Here is a 19,601-nt window from a genome sequence, read left to right as displayed (position 1 = left end):
AAAAAGAGATAATAATCCACAACAAAAATGAGAATAGAAATTAATGATATACAATTAAGGAACAACAAATCTGTAGTGGTTTGAATAAGAATGGCCCTCTTAGGTATGTATGAATGCTTAATTATCAGGGCATGGCATTATTCGAGAAGGATGAAGTGTGTCACTGGGGGGGTGAACTTTGAGTTTCAAAAGCTCAAGTCAGGCCCAGTGTCTCTCATCCTCTGCCAGGATTGTCAGGATGCCATTGCTCCAGGATCTGTTTTCCTTCTGCCATGTTCCCAGCCACGATGATGATGGATTAAACCTCTGAAATTATCAGCAATTTCCTAATTAAATGCTTCTCTCTATAAGTGGTTTTCTTAGTCCAGGTGTCCCTTTACAACATAGAAAAGTGACTAAGACAAAAGTTGGTACCAGGGAACGGTTTACTGCTGTGACAGGCCTAACCACCTGTTTGTTGGAAGAATGTGGACGATTTGGGGACTTTGGATGCTCTAAGTGGGGGCTCACTGTGCCATCTGGTGGGAGCATGGACAGTGCTGCTGAGGGCAGTATGGGCTGTAGGGGCCATCATAAGACATTTTAGAGGGGAATGGTCTAGAGACTGTTCTTGGGATAGTTTGATGAAGGATGTGGCTGCTTCCTGCCATAGTTTTAAGGTTTGCTGGAGGGTAAGTTGAAGAGTTTCAGATTAGTGATTTTGGCAGAAGAGATTTCATGACAGACTAGCACCAACTGTGTCGTGCAGTCACTAGGAATCACTCTTATGTAGATCTCTAATGAAAGGAAGCAAGCTGGATGAAGAGAAATACAGTGTGCCCAGTCTGAGAAGAAAAGGGGCACCAGGAAGTGTAATGAAGCCAAGTCCAGTGCTCAAGGAGATGAAAAGTTTAAAGAAATGCAGGATGCTACATGGAAGAAAGAGTGGTGATTAGGGCGAGATTTCCCATCACCACCTCCAACTTGGGAAAAGAATTGAAGGAAAAGCTTCAGTGCTGAAGAAAACCATCAACAGCAGAAAGTTAATGTAAATGTGATTGACGGATGGGACCAAGTTCCAGCCCCGTCAAGCAGCAAACCTTGAACAATTTCAGCCATGTGGTTCTGGCTTTAGAATCAAGGATATAAGGGGTGGGGGGAACTGTAGGCTAAGGAAAGCCGCAGAAACCAGGCATTTGTTAAAGGTGTCCCTAGATGAGGCTCAGGGAGGCCATTGTGTGAAGCTGTGAAGGTGAAGCCTGGGTTGTGTTGGAGACTCCTAGGTGCTGGAGGGGCCCTAGTCATGGCATACTTCCAGAGGAAAGCTGTGGACTGGGTGTGGAACCAGGCCCAGAAAGACAAGTGTGTTGCAGTCAACAAAGCTGAAGTGAGTTAGAGATCTGAATAATGCTTTGACATGAGACATGGAGATACAGAAGTTGGCAGCTTGTAGGCATATCATAATGGAGGCCAGGAGTGGACAAAGTCCACAAAGCCCACAAAGTAGTGGTTCTTTGGGAAGATAATTAAGATTTTGACCCAATTAACCAAAAGAAAGAAAGAGATGACTCAATTTAACAGACTCAGAAGCGAACAGAGAAATATTACAACAGACATCAATGAAATAAAAATATAGGGAAATACTTTACAACATATATTCCCTTGAATTGAAAAACCTAAAAAAAATGTATGCATTTTACTAAAGTTAAACCAAGAAGAGACCAAAAGCTTAAAAAGACCCTGTGGTCTGACTGAGGATGTTCCCCACATATGCATTTATTTGAACTTAGTCACCAGTTTGCGGTTGTGTTGGGGGATGTTTAGGGGATATGACTTGCTGAAGGAAGTATGTCACTTGAAGTGGGTTTTGCGAGCTTAGCAGGTGGGCCCCATTTCTAGTTTTCTGTTTTTGCTTCACTCTAGTGATTCAGCTTGTGACTCCACAATACTTTCCCATTGTTTTCTGTTTTTGCTTCACTCTAGTGATTCAGCTTGTGACTCCAGCCTCTATACTTTCCCATTGCCATGCCTCCCTGGCATGATGGCCATGTGCCCTTATCTGTCTGGAATCATAAGCCCTAAAAATACCTTCCTTTTATAAATTGCCTTGGCCATGGTGTTTTATCACAGCAATGTAACACGAAATAGTACAGACCTGTAACAAATAAGGATATTGAAGCAGTAATAAAAGCCTTCCAACTAAAAGAAGCCCAGGACCAGGTGGAGCCTCAGCAGTATTCTACCCAACTTCTCAAAGAGTATTGATGACCAGGACTTTCCATGAGACAAAATATCCAGTAGCCTTCAATTGTATTTGCACCAAAGGGACGAATGAGATAGTAGTGAGAATTGAGTGAGGCTGGTTTTGAGGAGGATTGAGGAGGACTAGTAAGGTTCAGCCACACATTTTTTCTCCACTGGCAGCCAGAAAAATGTTTTGATGATGTCTTAAGGTTTTTATTGCTGTGGCGAGACACCATGTCCATGGCAACTCATAAAAAGAAAGCATTTAATTGGGGCTGTCTCACAGTTTAGGGGTTTGGTCCATTATCCCACCATGCAGTGGGAAGTATGGCAGTGTAGAGAAGATGTGGTGCTGGAGAAGCAGCTGAGAGTTCTACATCTTGATCCACAGGCAGCAGAAGGAGAATTCGCTTGAGCATCTGAGACCTCAAAGCCCACTCCCATAGTGACACACTTGCCCCAGCAACCACACCTGCTCCAACAAGACACACCTCCTAATAGTGCCACCTTATCTGGGCTTATGGGGAGCATTTTTATTTAAACCACCTCAGATGAGCCCTTGTCCCTGCTCTGTTTCTATTTTCCTGTACTCCTTAGTGTGATGACCAGATGGTAGGCTTCTTTGTGATAAGAGCATTTTATGTTCAACTAAATAGTTTGGGCAAATTTCTAAAGAGGTTCACTTGTGTCAAGACAAAAGGATTTCTTCTTAGAATCATTCATTGCATAATTAATTTAGAAAATTAAGCTGTTCGAATGACACTGCCAGTTTATGGAAAGAAACTTATTCTGCTAAAGGCACCATGCTCTGACAGTCTCTTGTGTTCAGCTGGGATTGTGATTGTGATACATGGCAATCTACCTTAAGGCATCACATTTTGACATATTCCATTTTTTCTTACATACAATAATGACAAGGAGAAATAACCTTTAATACATCACTTGCTCGCAAGTAATATAACTCATATTGACAGTAGAATATTCTCATGCTTAATACTGCACTTTTAATACTTAACAGTATTATCTACACAAGGTAACTTGTGTCTTTTCTTTGTTAGCATTTCAGAGTTCTGAAAACTCTTCAATCAGGTAGGACTCGTGTGTTTAAGAAAGAAGTTGACATTCTATAATGTCAACTGATTATAGAATGGGATAAAAGGGAATTTTGTGTTGCTGTACTTTGTCCTTAATTCTGTATGTATGTTTAAAACATGTTTTTATTATAGTTATTGTAACACTTATGCAAAAGACCTTGTGCTCTTATGACTTTTCTTTTACTAATTAAGCAACCACCATTTAGAGTCTGATTAACTGTTCTATCAAGTCATGATTGACAAGTATTCAGAAACAAAATAATGAATTATCTTGTTTCACTTCATAGACTGAAAAGCCCCTGTATAGCACAGGGGCAAGAAATAGATGCATATAAAGTCAATTCAGAAAATCAATTATGAATTTATATTAAATATGCTTTAGCGTTTCCTAAGAAACACAACTATAATCCAAGAATGTATCTTAATGCTTTAAAAAAGATTGTTAAAAAGTATCTTTTTTTGCACCAAAGGTCTTTTTGGGCAGATCTCACTTAAGTATGGTATGAAATAACACATGATATGTAGCAATATAGAGCAGTATCACGCGAAGAATGCTTTCCTGGAAGTGCAGAGTAACTGCATGTGCAGTGTGCATCTAGATCGAGGAGATTAAACTTGACACACAAATTTCTCCATTGGCCTTTGTTGCAAATATTTATCTTAGACTAGGAAAATAATTTTCCTTTTCTTCTTTTCCTTTTTCTACAACTGCACTTAAAACTGATTTCATATACCTCCTCCTTTTTTGTTTGTTTTTTGAGACAGGGTTTCTCTGAGTAGCCCTGACTGTCCTGGAACTCACTGTGTAGACAAGGCTGACCACAAACTCTCAGAGATCCACCTGCTTCTGCCTCCCGAGTGCTGGGATTAAAGATGTGCACTACCACTGCCTATCTTTGGAAACTAACAACCAGGCTTCCAGCTCACAAACTTGAGCTTTTATCACAGAACACATAGTAGTTGTGATGGAGAATCTTAGACTTTCAGATACTAAAGTAGTATCTCTGGGTATAGTAAACATGAAACATTAATTCTAAGGCCTGTTCTCTTATTTATTAGTTTATGGGTGAGTGGGATTTTTGTTTTTTTGTTTGTTTGTTTGTTTGTTTTGTTTTTTTGAGACAGGGTTTCTCTGTGTAGGCCTGGCTGTCCTGGAACTCACACTGTAGACCAGGTTGGCCTTGAATGTAGAAATACACCTGCCTTTGCCTCCCAAGTGCTGGGATTAAAGGTGCGTGCCACCACTGCCCAGCTTTGGGTGAGTGTTTTATAATACAATAGATCAATGAGTCTAGTCATACCAATGTAAGAAGATGAAATTAGCAAATGATTGAAAAGGCAGAGGTTAATGGTGAAATAAATGGGGCAAGGCAAATTTGGAAAGGAGCAGTATTTGGTTTGATTCAAAGGAACAGGAATTTAGAGCAGAGATGAGGATCTTGGTTTTATGATAAGTCTGATAAAGATAACACAAAACTATAGACACAAGACATTGAAAGGTTCCATATAAAGGTATGTGAACATCAGGGGTTCAAGGTAATTCTGACAAATTTGCTCCTTTTGTTTTCTTAGTATTTGGAATTGATAAAATTCCCTTTGAAAACTGCTAGTATCACCCAAGACACTGGAGAATGTCTCTATAGAAACTAGGGATGCTGCATTATTTACTTGATCTCGTCTTACAGAAAGTGGATTAGCGTCCCTTATGCACCCGAGCAGGTGTCCCCTCAATGGCACTTCTCTTCCAGCTCACTGCTGTTCTTCTTATGCACATTCATGGCCAAGGTTTATAATCAGTTGGCAAAAAGGCTCTCTAACTTAACAGCTGGCACCAGCTGCTGTGTCAATGCTGAGGTCAATGGCCTTTTCATCCACCAGACACTGTTGGCTGTAGTCCTCTCTAATCTATGATGTTCATAGTCTTTCTGTGCCCTCTTGTTCCTTATTCCCTGAGCCTTTGGGGTAGGGATTGTGTTTAAGATGTCTTATTTAAGCCTGAGCACTCCACAGATACATATTCTCTGCAGTCTGACCATGTGTGAGTCTCTATATCAACCACTGTCTTTTGCAAAAAAGACCCTTTTCTGATGAAAACTAAGAACTGCACTTTTCTATTGGTCTAGAGACAAATATTTACAAGGATGTCTGGTATATCACACTCTTAGCAAAATAATAGTAGTGGGTTCTCCTCTAGGGCCTATGTGCTTCCCAGCAATGGATCATTTGCTGTATTTATACATACATTTCTTCCTGTGAGGGGAGCATTCAATACATCAGAAAGCAGTTTGTTTACTCATAGCATTTGTAGCATTATCTTATGCACAGCCATATTTTCTTGCCTGGCTGTTAATTATTGTTGCCCATAGTGTTCACAGCTGGGTACAACTTTTACTTTTCTTACCTTGCTGCCTGCATAGGATCTTGTAGTACTAAGAAAGCTAGTCAGGAAGAAGGAAGCTTCCTAGTAAGTACCAACTTGATTTCTTCATTCCCTGTGACCAGGGTATGTGGTGTTCCCTGTGACTACTGTATGTGGTATCTTCAGCAGTGGAGTCTTATATCCAGTTCTGGTGGGCAACTTAGATTAATGGAAATAGCTATGTTGGTTTTTTGAGGGGGAGGTCTCTGGGATTTCTTTGACCAACAACTCCAAGGGAAGAATTCCACACACAGAATTGGGATTTTGATTTGATAACCGATAAGCTTTGGCCTCTATACTACTCTATTAAAATCTCTCTCTCTCTCTCTCTCTCTCTCTCTCTCTCTCTCTCTCTCTCTTTCTCTCTCTCTATCTCAATCTCTGTCTCCCTCTCTCAATCTCTCTCAATCTCTGTCTCTCTCAATCTCTCTCAATCTCTGTCTCTCTGTCTGTCTCTTCCTCTCATTCTCTCTCAATCTCTATCTCTCTGTCTCTCTGTCTCTGTCTCTCTGTCTCTCTCTGTCTCTCTCTGTCTCTCTCTGTCTCTCTGTCTCTCTCTGTCTCTCTCTGTCTCTCTCTCTCTCTCTCTCTCTCTCTCTCTCTCACACACACACACACACACACACACTTATATGCTTGAGGGATGGATCAGTATACTGCTCTTCCAGAGGACCAGAGTTTGATTCCTGCTATCTACGTGAGATGGTTCACAGCTAGCTGCCTGTAACTCCAGCTCTAGAGAATCTGTCACTCTTTTGACCTCTGCTGGCACGTGTAGTTATGTGCACATGCCAACGCAAAGTTACTCATACCTATACATAAGCAAAACTAATAAAATAAATCTTTAATATGTATACCTATTTAGAAAGCTAATCAAAGGCTGTGTTTCTACGTGGCTTTCAAATATACTTAGTGTTGGTTATCTTTTCATCCCCTCCTCTTCTCATTCCCCTCTCCCCTACTTAAACCTTTGGCTCCAGTTTTTCCCCCTTTATATTTTCTGTGTTCTAGTACTATAATTTTTAATGCTTCAACCTTTCTGTGAAAAACATTTTCAGTAATAATTGTAAACATATTCTTAGAATTTGCAATATATCTCAACATTTAAAAATGTCTCAGGGGAATCCCTCTGCTATTTTTTTCAGGCAAAGAGAAGTAATAGATTTAAACTGTTCTTAAAAGTTGTGTGTATGTGTGTGTGTGTGTGTGTGTTTTTGTGCAGGTCTGATGGATGGCAGAGAATGGCAGAGGACCCCTGTAGAGCCAGTAATTTCATGACATTGTGAGAGACTTGGCATGAGTGCCAAGAACAAAATTTGGGTCCCTCAAAAGAGTAGTAAGTGCTACTTAAAAAACCAAGCCATCTGCTCAGCCCTGCAATGGCTTCTTTTCAATACATGTATTCCACAATGAAGAAAAAAGGTACCACAGTTGAATACTAAAGCTTGGTGTTTGATGCAGGATTAGAGGATGGAGAAGGAAGTGCTCATCATTGCAATGTGTTTTATGCTTGCAGATTTGTTTCATTTCTATGAAACATTGATAGGAATTTTAGCTTATTTCCTCCATAGTAGGCAGTTTTTAAATGCAAAGTGTTTCCAAGGCACTACCAAAATATTGTCATAATATGAAACTGTAAATAATGTACCATTGAGCAGTTATTATATCAAGAGAGGTGGAGGTGGGAATGGATAACTAAAGATGGTTTAAACCCTTAAGCCAAATTATAGTAACAAAGTAAGGAAGTATAATTCACTATGTAGAGAGCTGGTCTCTTAGTACATTTAAAGAGTCATACTTACACACCTTGTTGTACTTTTTGCTCTGAAGGCCTATCAACGAAGCTGATGCGGAAGTGACCTCACCTACGGCAAATGAGGTTTGTAATGTTGGTTCTGGGGAAACATACTCATTGCTGAACTTAATTTTCTTACTTAGGATTTTTAATAATCATTATGCTTTTTCTCATTTAATTAATTTTTAGAGCCACAATGAATTTTAATCATATTTATCCCCTGTTGTATGTGCTTCAGTGTGCTGGAGAGGTATGCTGGTTTGAATGAGAATGCCCCCCCCCATGGGCTCAGTGGTTTGAATTGTTGGTCCCCAGTTGGGCTAGACTATAGAGATGTGGTCTTGCTTGAGAAACTTTGTAACAGAGTGTGAGGTATGGCTTTGAAGTTGAAAAGCTATGTGTCATTCCCAATTTGCTCTCTCTGTCTCCTATTTGTTGTTCAGTATGTGAGCCCTCAGTGTTTTCTACAGCACTGTCTGCTGCTTGCTGCCTTCTTTGCCATCATAACAGACTGTTATCCATCTGGAGCAAAAAGCCCAAGCTAATCTTTCTTTCTATGAATTACCATGTGCAAGGAATTTTATTACAGCAATCGGAAAAGGCAATGCAAGGAGATCAGAGACAACTTCAAGCATCAGTCCTTGCCCATCACCTTGTTTCAGGAGAGTTCTCTAGTTGTATGCTGGTGTATATGCAGGACAAAGAAGCCCACCAGCTTCCAAGGAGTCCACTGTATTTACTTCCTATCTTCCTCTGGGAGTGTTGGAATTACAGACATGCAAGCTCAGCTATTATATCTGGCTTTAATGTGGGTTGTGGGGATTCAAATACAGGTACATGGCAAGCCCTTTACCAACCAAGCTATCTCCTCAACCGAATATATTTGAAATCTTAACAACACTTTTTAAAATATACACTCACACTTATAGCAATACATTTCTGTAATATTGCTGTACATATTAGTAAAGTTATGTCCATGAACTTAAGTGATCATTTTGAAAGTTAGATATGAGAACTCAGTTTTATCCTAAATTTTCACGGTTGTATGTATTTGAGTTGTCATACTACCTTTTGCTTTTTAGCAAGGGCAAGAAATGTCCACACTGGAGTCTGATGAGTTATAATTTTAATTTTGTATTACTGAGCATGTGTTATTAATTATACAACATTATAAAATATCTTATTTCAAAATACTTCCAGAAAGTGATTGAAATGCAAGACCCTCTTACAACCAATGAAGCAAGAATGGAGAAGATGGAAACCCACAGACCAGGTAAATTTAGAAACACAAAATAAAACTCTGAAAAGAAGTTATATAGAATATTGAAGACAAGTTATTCCCATCATCTATTAGCTTTAGGATCTAATTATTAGATTTGACGTAATGGATGCAGGTGCCACTGCCAACATCTATATTGCAAAGTAAGATATATACATGCATGAGAAATTATTTTTAAATTGTAGTTATTTCCTGTTCATATTTATAATATTTCTCCTCCCCTTTTCCTTTCCATCTCCTCTACCATCTCTGTCCCTTCCCGCTCCCTCTCATCTTTATGCCTTTTCTTTAATTATTATCATTATATACATCATGATTCACACATACACAAATATATATTAATGCAACCTGCCTAGTCCATTCAGTGTTGCACATATGTATATGTTTTAAGGGACGACCACTTGCTACTAGATAATGGATTATGGGCTCATCTCTGATTAAGACTGATTCTGCCTCTCTCATGGGCCATTAGTTGGTGGTGGTTCTTCATCTAGGATGGGGCTTTGTGAGGTGTTGCCTACCCAGATTGGCATGTCAGGAGCTTTTGCTTTTGTTCATGTCTTATTTAGACAACTATATTTTCAAGATCCTATGGGTGCACTTGTCCTGGTCCTCTGAATTACAAGTCTCCACCTCCTTTTCCATGATGTTTCTCAGTCTTAGGTACTGTATGTGTATCATTTGGGGCTGACCATGGCATTGGTATGCATTCTCTGTGTTTTGGTCAATTGTGGGTTGATGGTCTCCAATAGCTGCAAAGAAGTTTCTTTGATAAGGGGCTGGAACCACCCTCAACTGACTGTATAAGTGTCAACATTTAGAATGCTGTTTGGGCTTGGCTAGTTATTGTCAGCTTGGTATAATCAGAGAGGTGGAGACCTCAGTTGAGGAAAAGCTCCATAGACCAGTCTGTAGCCAAGCCTGTGAGCCATTTCTTGATTATTGACTAGTGTGGGAGGGCCAAACCCATTATGTTTGGTGCTACCCTTAAGCAGGTCTTAGATGGTGTAATAGAACAGGCTGAGAAAACCATAGGAAGCAAGGCAGGAAGCAGAATTCCTGTATGGCCTCTGCTTCAGTTCCTGCCTTTAGGTTCCTGTCTTGAGTTCCTGCCCTGGCTTCCCTCAGTGATGGACTATGACCTGAAAGCTGTAATAAACTTTTTCCTCTCAAGTTGCATTCATAGTGTCTTATCACAGCATGTAACTCCCAGCCAAGACATAGGAATTATACTGTTAGGAAAGTGGCAGTAGTGGGTTTTCCTGTAGGTCCCATAACCTCACCAGTCATGAGTGGTTAGCCAGGTTCATAGTACCAGGCAAGCTTTCTCCCCATTGAGCAGACCTTAAATACAATTAGATAAATGTTGGTTAGCTCCAAAATATAAGTACCACTGTTTCACCTTTGGGGATATCCTGCCATGCTAGTCATACCTGGTAGAACTAGTGATTGCATTTTTTCCTTGGCAGCTGGCATTCCACCCTCTGTTGCTGTCAGAGCTGGCCATGTTCTTTATGGGTCAGACCCTACTTGATGATCCAAAGACTTACATCCAAAGTATATGTTATTTCTATCAGAAGTGACTTACCTTCAAATTCTGGGAGGAAACAAAGGGAAACAGCAATAGTTTATGTTACTTGTGGATCTCTTGGACTACCCTGTCCAAAAACCCCAAAGCAGATTTCCCATGCATGGTCCTGTGGGTTTTGTTAGATAGTCGATGACTCCTGACAGGACTATTATCACCAAAATGGGATAGCTTCATTTAAAATATTTGTATGTATGTATGTACATATGTATGTATGCATGCATGCATGCATATATGTATGTATACATATACACTTATATGTAATTTTAAGTAAACATAAAATAATGCTTCCCTGTAGGTTTTTAAAACACCCATAGCATTATTTATTCTTCCCCTCTTCTTCTACTTCTATGCAGTCTTCCAGCTCCTTTCCATATTACACCCACCTCAGTATTTCACATTTCCTTTTCAAAACACCTGTTTTCTACTACCTTCCCCCAAATGAGAGCTTCTTCCCCATGTCACTCCCTGCCGTGCTCCCTTTTAACCTGCCTGGTTCTTGCAGTTACTCCAACCTATATATTCACACGTAAAGACTCCAAGATAGGAATAAAAACAAAATTGGCATCGGTCTTTCTAGGTCTGGGTCACCTCACTCAACATTAAGTTTCTAGTTCCACCTATTTCCTGACTTCCTTTTTCTTTACAGCTGGATAATTCTGTAATATATATGTATCATGTATTTATTATTCATTATTAGTTGAACAATATTTAAGTAGTTTCCATTTCCTAGCTACTGTGAATGGAGCGGCAGTGACTATGACTAAGCAATCATATGCAGAGTTTGTTGTCACTTGTTTTCTTTAAAAACAAAAAACAAAAAAAAAAACAAAGTTTGACAATTGTTATCTTTGCCCAGAAACAGTTTCCTGAGAGGGAGATGATGTCTGTAAGTCTCAATAAGACCATAACACAGTTACAACTCTTTCTTCCTAAGAGGAATCCAGGGTTTTGGGTAAAGCAGCTGGGAAACTATTCAACAGAATATAGTGGAGGCATTATACCATACCTTGTCAACATTTAAGCTTTCTTCATGCTTTTTCTCTAATTGTCAGGTCCTTCACAGTTTGTCTTTTTTAAAGGTATATTCTTTATTTACACTTCAAATGTTGTCCCCTTTTCTGGTTCCCCCTCCCCCGAAAATCCCATAAGCCATCTCCCCTTCCCCAATCAACCCAACCCCACTTCCCTGTCCTGGTATTCTTTTACACTATGATATCAAGTCTTTCCAGGACCAAGGGCCTCTCCCTCATTTGATATCCAACAAGATCATCCTCTGCCGACGATGTGTCTGGGGCCGTGGGTAATTCCAAGTGTGCTCTTTGGTTGATGGTTTGTCCCTGGGAGCTCTGGGAGTACTGGGTGACTCACATTGTTGTTCTTTTATGACACTGCAAACCCCTTCAGGTTCCTGTCAGCAAGCACTTCTTAGCATCTGTAATAGTGTCTGGGTTTGGTGTCTGTATATAGGATGGATCTTCAGTTGGGGCAGTCTCTGGATGGCCTTTCCTTCTTCAGTCTCTGCTCTACACTTTGTCTTTGTATTTCCTCCCATAAGTATTTTGTTGCCCTTGCTAAGGACTGAAGCATCCACCCTTTCATCTGCCTTCTTCTTGAGCTTCATGTGGTCTGTGAATTGTATCTTAGGTATTCTGAGCTTTGGGCTAATATCCACTTATTAGTGAGTGCATACCATATGTGTTCTTTTGTGACTGGGTTACCTCACTCAGGATGATATTTTCTAGTTCCTTCCATTTGCCTAAGAATTTCATGAAGTCATTGTTTTTAATAGTTGAGTAGTACTCCATTGTGTATATATACCACATTTTCTGAATCTATTCCTCTGTTGAGGGACATCTGGGTTCTTTCCAGCTTCTGGAAATAAGGCTGCAGTGACCACAGTGCTGGAGACAGATGATGGGGATAATGACCTGCCAGCCTGGTAATTAGTGACCTCTAGGTAAGGAAAAAATGCTGTGTCAAAACCTAGTGGATATCAGTGACAGAAGACTTCAACGTTTTGATACCACGTGTACATTCACTTCTGTTCACATATTCCAGGCTGGACTTGTTTTCCATCATATTTTACAATATGGTTCAAAATAAGTTTCTGCAAACTTCACTTTTTTGGTAGATGAATAGATCATTTGGGTGTTTGCATAACTCAAACATGGCAGTATTCAGGGTATGCCCAGGTGATCTAGTGATAGTTTATATAATTAGATATTCTTTTCAAATAACTTTTAACTTAATTGGGTAAAATTATCTTTAATTTCAAAATGAATTCTATTGGTGGTGATAGAGATAATTGTTTTTAGGTAATTGGTGTTCATAATTTATTGTAATTAGCAGAATCTGAATTAGAGGTGATCTCATTGGAAGACGAAATCAGTTGTAATGAGACTATAAATAACCCGCAGCAGGTATGTAAATATTTAAAGTTAAATTGTCAACAGTACTGTTTTGCTTTAAGACTTTAGCATAGGTTAAAACAAACTAACCAAGCATTCTGCCAGCTAGTTAAAAATGCACTATTCGCTTTTATCTGGTTGTTTAAGACAATAGTTTCTGACTCGTTCTCTTTCTTCTGGATCCAAAAGAACCCTAATAATAATATTGCCGTATTATCTATAGAGCCTTAAAATTTTACTGATTTTTCAAATTAAGAATAAACCTATTGGTCTGATGAACAAATTGTTGTGTCCTATGAATACAATTGGATTGAACATAGACTACAATATATGTTATTACTAGAATATTAATTTCTATTTTGTATAATTTAAATTCCCCAAAGTTCAACTTTTCAGCCGTGTTACTTTATGTAAGCTAGACCGGACCATTTTGGTGAACATTAGATCTTTCAGCATAGAAAGATTGTATGTGGCAAACTTGAGGCAAACACTAAATATATCACATGCCAACAGATCCACCTTGGAAGGACTAGAGTTTGTTTTGAGAAAGTTCTCCATCTCAGAGAATAGTTATGCCTAACTTATGTTCCTATTTTCACAGCCTCTACAGTGATAATACTGCCCTGGCATAATGACTTGCAGGGTTTTGAAGTCTTTTCATATTTTAGATGGGCCGCAGGTTGACCAAAGCATTATTAATGTTCTTAATTTTAGCAATGTTGAAAGTTCTAGTTCAAGAGAAGTTCATATTTCACCAAGTATACCTTGGGGTACAGTGGACAGAAGAAAGTTCTGTAACTGCCTAAATTATTGGAGGAAACTTGTAAAGTTGGATTGTGAACCCATATATTTTCCTTACTTCTTAAATGTTTCAATTAAATTTCAGTTACTCAGGTAATCTATTCATTTAAAATAACTGTGCAGCTACCAGGGAGAATTTAGTAAGAACAATAATACTCATGAGGGAGGTCGTGGTTTAGAAATGATGCTGTTATGGAGACAGAATTTTTTGTTGAATAGTTCAGCTTTATTTAAAGGACAATGGGGATGAAATTGTTGATCACAAAGGATCAGCATTTGATAAGGATTATAAATACTGGATATTCAAAACAATATGTTTGTTAAGAGTCTCACTGGTGTGAATTCTCTGTTGCATATCTAAGAGATAGGCTAAAATTAAAGGATTCACACCTTCAATATATTTGAAAGTTTTCTCTCCGTAAGTATTCTCTAACGAATTTTCAGATAATATTTCTTGGTAGAAGATTGTTCTATATACTTCATTCATAAAGTTTCTCTACTGTATAAAATCTCTGATAATTTCTCAGACTGATTGTAGGTGATGCATTTTTCACATACACAATATTTATAAGCTTTATCTCATGTATGAATTCTCTGATGCCTTCTCTGGCTACTTTTCTGGGTAAAGCAGTTGGCACATTCACTGCATTTGTAGGGTTTCTCTCCTGAATGACTTCTCTGATAACTTCTAAAATGGGATTGTCAGGCCACAAACACTACATTTGTAAGGTTCCTCTCCTGTAAGTGTTCTCTGATGAACACTTAGAAGGGATTGTTAGGCAAAGCATTTGTCACATTCACTACATTTATAAGGATTCTCTCCTGTATGAATTCTCTGATGAATTCTCAGACTAACTTTGTGGGTAAAGCATCTGGCACATCCACTGCATTTGTAAGGTTTCTCTCTTTATGAATTCTCTCATGACTTCTCAGACTAACTTTGTCAGTAAAACATTTGCCACAAACACTACATTTGTAAGGTTTCTCTCCTGTATGACTTCTCTGATGCATACTAAAATTGAATTTGCATGTAAAACATTTGTCACATTCACTATGTTTGTAAGGTTTCTTCCCTGGATACATGGTCTGCCAATTTTGAAGACTGTCTCTCTGGGTAAAGCATTTGTCAAATTCACTCCAGGATTCACTCAACTAATGTTTTGTTTCACCATGAGTCTATGTTTAGTGAGAAGAATCTCATCAAATTCTGAATTTCTATTGTGTTCTTTCATCCCTATGTGGATTCCTTGATTGAGACTAAAGATAGGACACCCGTTAAAAAAGTTTGCACATTCTTCATTCTTCATATTTGCGAAATTCTTCAGTGTTCCAAGTTTTATGTCTTTTTAAGTTTGAGGATTGAAGAGAGGCATCTCTGTGGTTAGTTTTATGAGCTGCACTTTGGCTAGATTCATGAATCATATTGCTAAACGTGTTACATTTAGAAGTCTTCTCTAGGATAGTCACATACTCATGGACAATGTACTGTGTGCCTTGATCCAAGACCTTGCCATACATTTTACATATGTGATGATTTTCCACAAACAACAGATTGTTGTAATTGTCCAATATCATATCCATGTACAATGCCTTCTGAGCAAAATTGAGACATTCCCATTTACACTGTGAGAAGTCCAGAACCATGTCCTTAAAGGTGAACAGACCCCACAAACAATAGATTGTTGTAATTCTCCAACATCACATCCATGTACAATGCCCGCTGAGCCAAAATGAGACATTCCCATTTCTCCACTGAGAATTCCAGAGAAATGTCACTGTAGCTTATCAGACCTTGTGGAGTGTTTACCAGAGAAGCAGTCATTCATTTTGTTGTTCTTCTCCTGGTTTTGTTGTTCTTTTCCCTGCCGGAACTCTTCTGGCAGGTGACAGAACCAGCTGCTGAATGTTCTAGGGAGTCAGTGCAGCAACTGCAGCTTAAGGAAGTTTTCGGGTTCCACAAATACCAGGCACTCGTCTCCAACCATGACTTCCTGACCAAGAGGCAGCCAAAATACATGGTTAATCATGGAGACAGATTTTTGTTCTGAGATATAACAGAGTTAACTTCATAGACAGGTATGTGGCAGAAGGTCTGAATCAGACACTTCTTATAAAACCTGCAGGGAATACAGGAGCGTAAGTGCAGCCTGATTTGTGCCTAATAGAACCCAGCTGTGTGAAAGAGGAGACTCTTCTGAAGTGTAAGAAGAGTAGTAGGAGGTGACACTAACAGGAATCCTCACTATGTGTAAAGGTGTTGGTATTTAATATATTTTAACTTTGTGTAAGGTAACTTACTTTGCCTTAAATTTGTCATCTATGATGATAAGGTAACATTGGGTTATTAAATGGAATAAGTCATGCAAAATGTTTTACCTATGTGTATAATATTAAAACTCTATCATCTTACATTGTATCCAGGATTCTGCTGTGTACTCTGTGTGACTATCCAAGCCATCTCACACCAGAGTTTTCTAGTTCAAACACTGTTTGAATCTTAATTAGCATTTCATAACAGCTATATTTTAAGGAAAGTGGATGTTAATATGACAAACATTTCAAAACAAGACAGTGTATGTAAAGAGCATTCAGCTATCTCATACTAGTGTCATAAGGGAGCAACCATTCAAAGTGAATTATAAATAGATTATAAACACTTCTAGAGGCCTGACAAGGCTAAATGGTAAATACTGCAAATATTTTGCCAAGATGGTGGCATAGAATATATTTTTAAAAAATATTAACATCTGTAATTTGGTTAATATGGCCTGGGGCAAAATGAGACAACTTATACAGTGTGCTATTTACCCTATTGAAAACCATTCAATAAATAGATTCTCTCCTTTCAGTTTTATGGCACTATGAAAAAATGCAAGAGGAGTGGTTATATCATATCATTTCTGACAAATGTGACTTAGGTTTCTCTTGTTGTGTCAAAAGACCTTTACAAAAGCATCTCTATGAGGTGATGACTTATTTTAGCTTACAGTTATGTTGTAGCTGATCACCAAGGGAAGTCAAGGCAGGATCCCAAAGCAGGGACCAGGAAGCAGGAACTGAAGCAGAGGCCATGGAGGAATGCTGCCTACTGGCCTTCTCTTCCTGGCTTGCTCAACCTGGTATCATTATACCATCCAGGACCACCTTCCCGGGGGCGGCACCACTCAACAGTGTGTAGTGCCCACCCACATCAATCACCAATCAATAAAATGAACACCTCCACAGACTTGATCATGAGCCCCAATAGAAGCAATTCCTTGGTAGGAGCTCTCTTTCCAAAGACTCTAGCCTGTTTCAAGTTGATAAAAATACTAATCAGAACACAGAGTTTCTTCCCATTGTTGTCATTCTCTGTAAGGTTTATTGTTAATAAAGTTGTTAAAATGTATCTAACTACACAGACTCTTCTTGTATTCTTTTTTTTTATTGGCATCTTCCTTTTTCTTATTCGATGCATTTTTTATTTACATTTCAAATGATTTCCCCTTTTCTGGCTTCCCACTCCCCCAAAGTCCCATAAGCTCTCTTCCCTCCCCCGTTCCCCCATCCACCCCTTCCCACTTCCCTGTTCCAGTATTGCCCTATACTGCTGCACTGAGTCTTTCCATAACCAGGGGCCACTCCTCCGTTCTTCTTGGACATCATTTGATGTGTGGATTATGTTTTGGGTATTCCAATTTTCTAGGCTAATATCCACTTATTAGTGAGTGCATACCATGATTAATCTTTTGAGACTGGGTTACCTCACATAGTATGATGTTCTCCAGTTCCATCCATTTGTCTAAGAAGTTCATGAATTCATTGTTTCTAATGGCTGAATAGTACTCCATTGTGTATATATATACCACATTTTTTGTATCCATTCCTCCGCTGAGGGACACCTGGGTTCTTTCCAGGTTCTGGCAATTATAAATAGGGCTGCTATGAACATAGTGGAGCACGTATCCCTATTACATTCTGGGGAATCCTCTGGGTATATGCCCAGAAATGGTATAGCAGGATCTTCCAGAAGTGATGTGCCCAATTTTCTGAGGAATTGCCAGACTGATTTCCAGAGTGGTTGTATTCTTTTTTAAAAAAATATTTATTTATTATATGCACTAGAGTTGTCTTCAGACCCTCCAGAAGAGGGAGTCAGATCTCATTACGGATGGTTGCTGGGATTTGAACTCAGGACCTTTGGAAGAACAGTCAGTGCTCTTCACTGCTGAGCCATCTCTCCAGCCCTCTTCTTGTATTCTTAATACATAGGTTACTAGTTTTTATGTTTCAAACTCTATGTGCATTTTAAAAATTGTAAAGATGCAGTCTTTTCTACACATCTGGAATTCAACTTCTTTCCCATAGTGTTTATCCATAAAATAGTAATTTCTATAAGGATGCATCTTTCGTGTCTTTAGATTTTGATTATCTCTTCAAGTGGCCTCCAATTAACAATTTAGTCCCTGTTTCTGCTGTCCTTGTGGTGAGGTCACCAGTTTGAAAAAATTACTAGAAAGGATCAATGGGAATCTCATCAAGTGTGACTACATTGTAGTACTGTCAAGGCAGAAATGACTATGAACATGGGGATGCTTGATGGTGAGTGAGGCACACAAATGGCACAAGTGTCATAATTAGTTCATCCTGTTAAAACCACCCATATTTCTTTTGTGACTAACAGAGCCCGGGACAATGAAGTGCACAGACAGATGCTGCTACTGAAAAACGGAGCCCATAGCTACCACGAATCCTGAAAGCATGAAGTTGGCTACTACAAACAGCTGAAAGAGAAAAGACATAAATATATGACTAGAAAATATCTAAACAGGCCTCAAGGAACATGATCAGAGTCTTAAGGACAAGCTGTGGTGGAAGAAATATTTTAAGGAACTCTTTCAATGTTGGTGCTGTCCACCTGGCAGAGAGGAATTCTGGACCTGGTTGGAATACTGGCTGTGGAAATACTGTGTGGTCCTCGTACTCCCTTAGTCCTTCAGTATCAGTTTTATAAAGTCAAAAACCAACCCACACATATCATGGAATACTTGTATACATGAAAATAAAAACTCAAAGTAATTTGTGCAGCCAATGGTAATTGATAGCCAATGGTAAACATATTAATTAAAATTATCTCTACAGACTATGTTGAGTAGATATCTACTTCAGAAGGACTTTCTATGAAAGATTTATTCCATTTGTATATAGCAGGTTGATTAGTCAGTCTAGATCAGAGTATTGATAGTTCTATGTTCTATGCTAGAGATGGAGAAACTGAGTTTATCAAAAATTTTATAAAAATTTGTGGATTCAAAATATTTTTGTGATTTAAAACATTTAGAACTAGGAAATAAGTTTAAGGGTTGTGGAAAGGGTTGTTTTGAGTTATTTTACTAAATACAAGATGTGAGTTTTCTTTTGTGAAAATGACTGTTTTCTTCATATGTTGATGTCAGCAGTATCATATACATCCATTTATTATATTCTGAGTAAGTCTTTGATTTCATAGAGTGCATTACTGGAGAGGAAGGAGAGCATTCTAGCTTCCTTTTGTTTTGTTTTTGAGGCAGGGTCTCACTAGGTTGCCCTGCATGTCCTGAAACTTGCTATGTAGATCAGAATGGCTTCGAACCCAGATGACTCTATCTGTCTGCTGCTGGAGTGCTGAGATTTAAGAGACACACCACCAGGACTAAACTAAGATCCCTAGCTTTTGTTTAAAAAATATACTGCTGAGAATAGATGGCAACTGTGGATCATGGAGGTATAATCTGATATGTATAGAATTTCTTGGCCAGTCTTGGTAGTCACATGCTTGCCTAGCAGGCACAAAGCCTCAGACTTGATACCCCTTCCTGACATCCGCCTGGTGTTCCACATCTATAGTCCCAGCACTTGGAGGTAGATGCAGGAGAATCAGGTTAGAGGCCAAGGGAAGGAAAGACCTGGTAGAATAGAGAATGCAACAGAGAGAGTATCTGCCAGAGTTTGAGAGTGCGGTGATGTTGAGAA

General features: G+C 38.9%; 1 protein-coding gene across 1 annotated transcript in view; it reads left to right on the top strand.

Moving 5' to 3' along the window:
* Window positions 1-18,607, top strand: part of LOC127664835 (putative ankyrin repeat domain-containing protein 19) — a 46,827-nt gene extending 28,220 nt beyond the window's left edge. Inside the window, exons 7-11 of the mRNA XM_052157040.1 lie at window positions 3,282-3,312; window positions 7,567-7,615; window positions 8,732-8,804; window positions 12,748-12,821; window positions 18,274-18,607. Coding sequence (XP_052013000.1) covers window positions 3,282-3,312; window positions 7,567-7,615; window positions 8,732-8,804; window positions 12,748-12,821; window positions 18,274-18,288 — 242 coding nt within the window. The 3' untranslated portion in view covers window positions 18,289-18,607. The remainder of the gene's footprint in view (window positions 1-3,281; window positions 3,313-7,566; window positions 7,616-8,731; window positions 8,805-12,747; window positions 12,822-18,273) is intronic.
* Window positions 18,608-19,601: the final 994 nt, after the last annotated feature.

Source organism: Apodemus sylvaticus, chromosome 14 (genome assembly GCF_947179515.1).
Source record: "Apodemus sylvaticus chromosome 14, mApoSyl1.1, whole genome shotgun sequence".
NCBI classification, from domain to species: Eukaryota; Metazoa; Chordata; class Mammalia; order Rodentia; family Muridae; genus Apodemus; species Apodemus sylvaticus.
The sequence above is the reverse complement of the archived record's forward strand: the minus strand, read 5'-3'. Positions and strand labels throughout refer to the sequence as shown.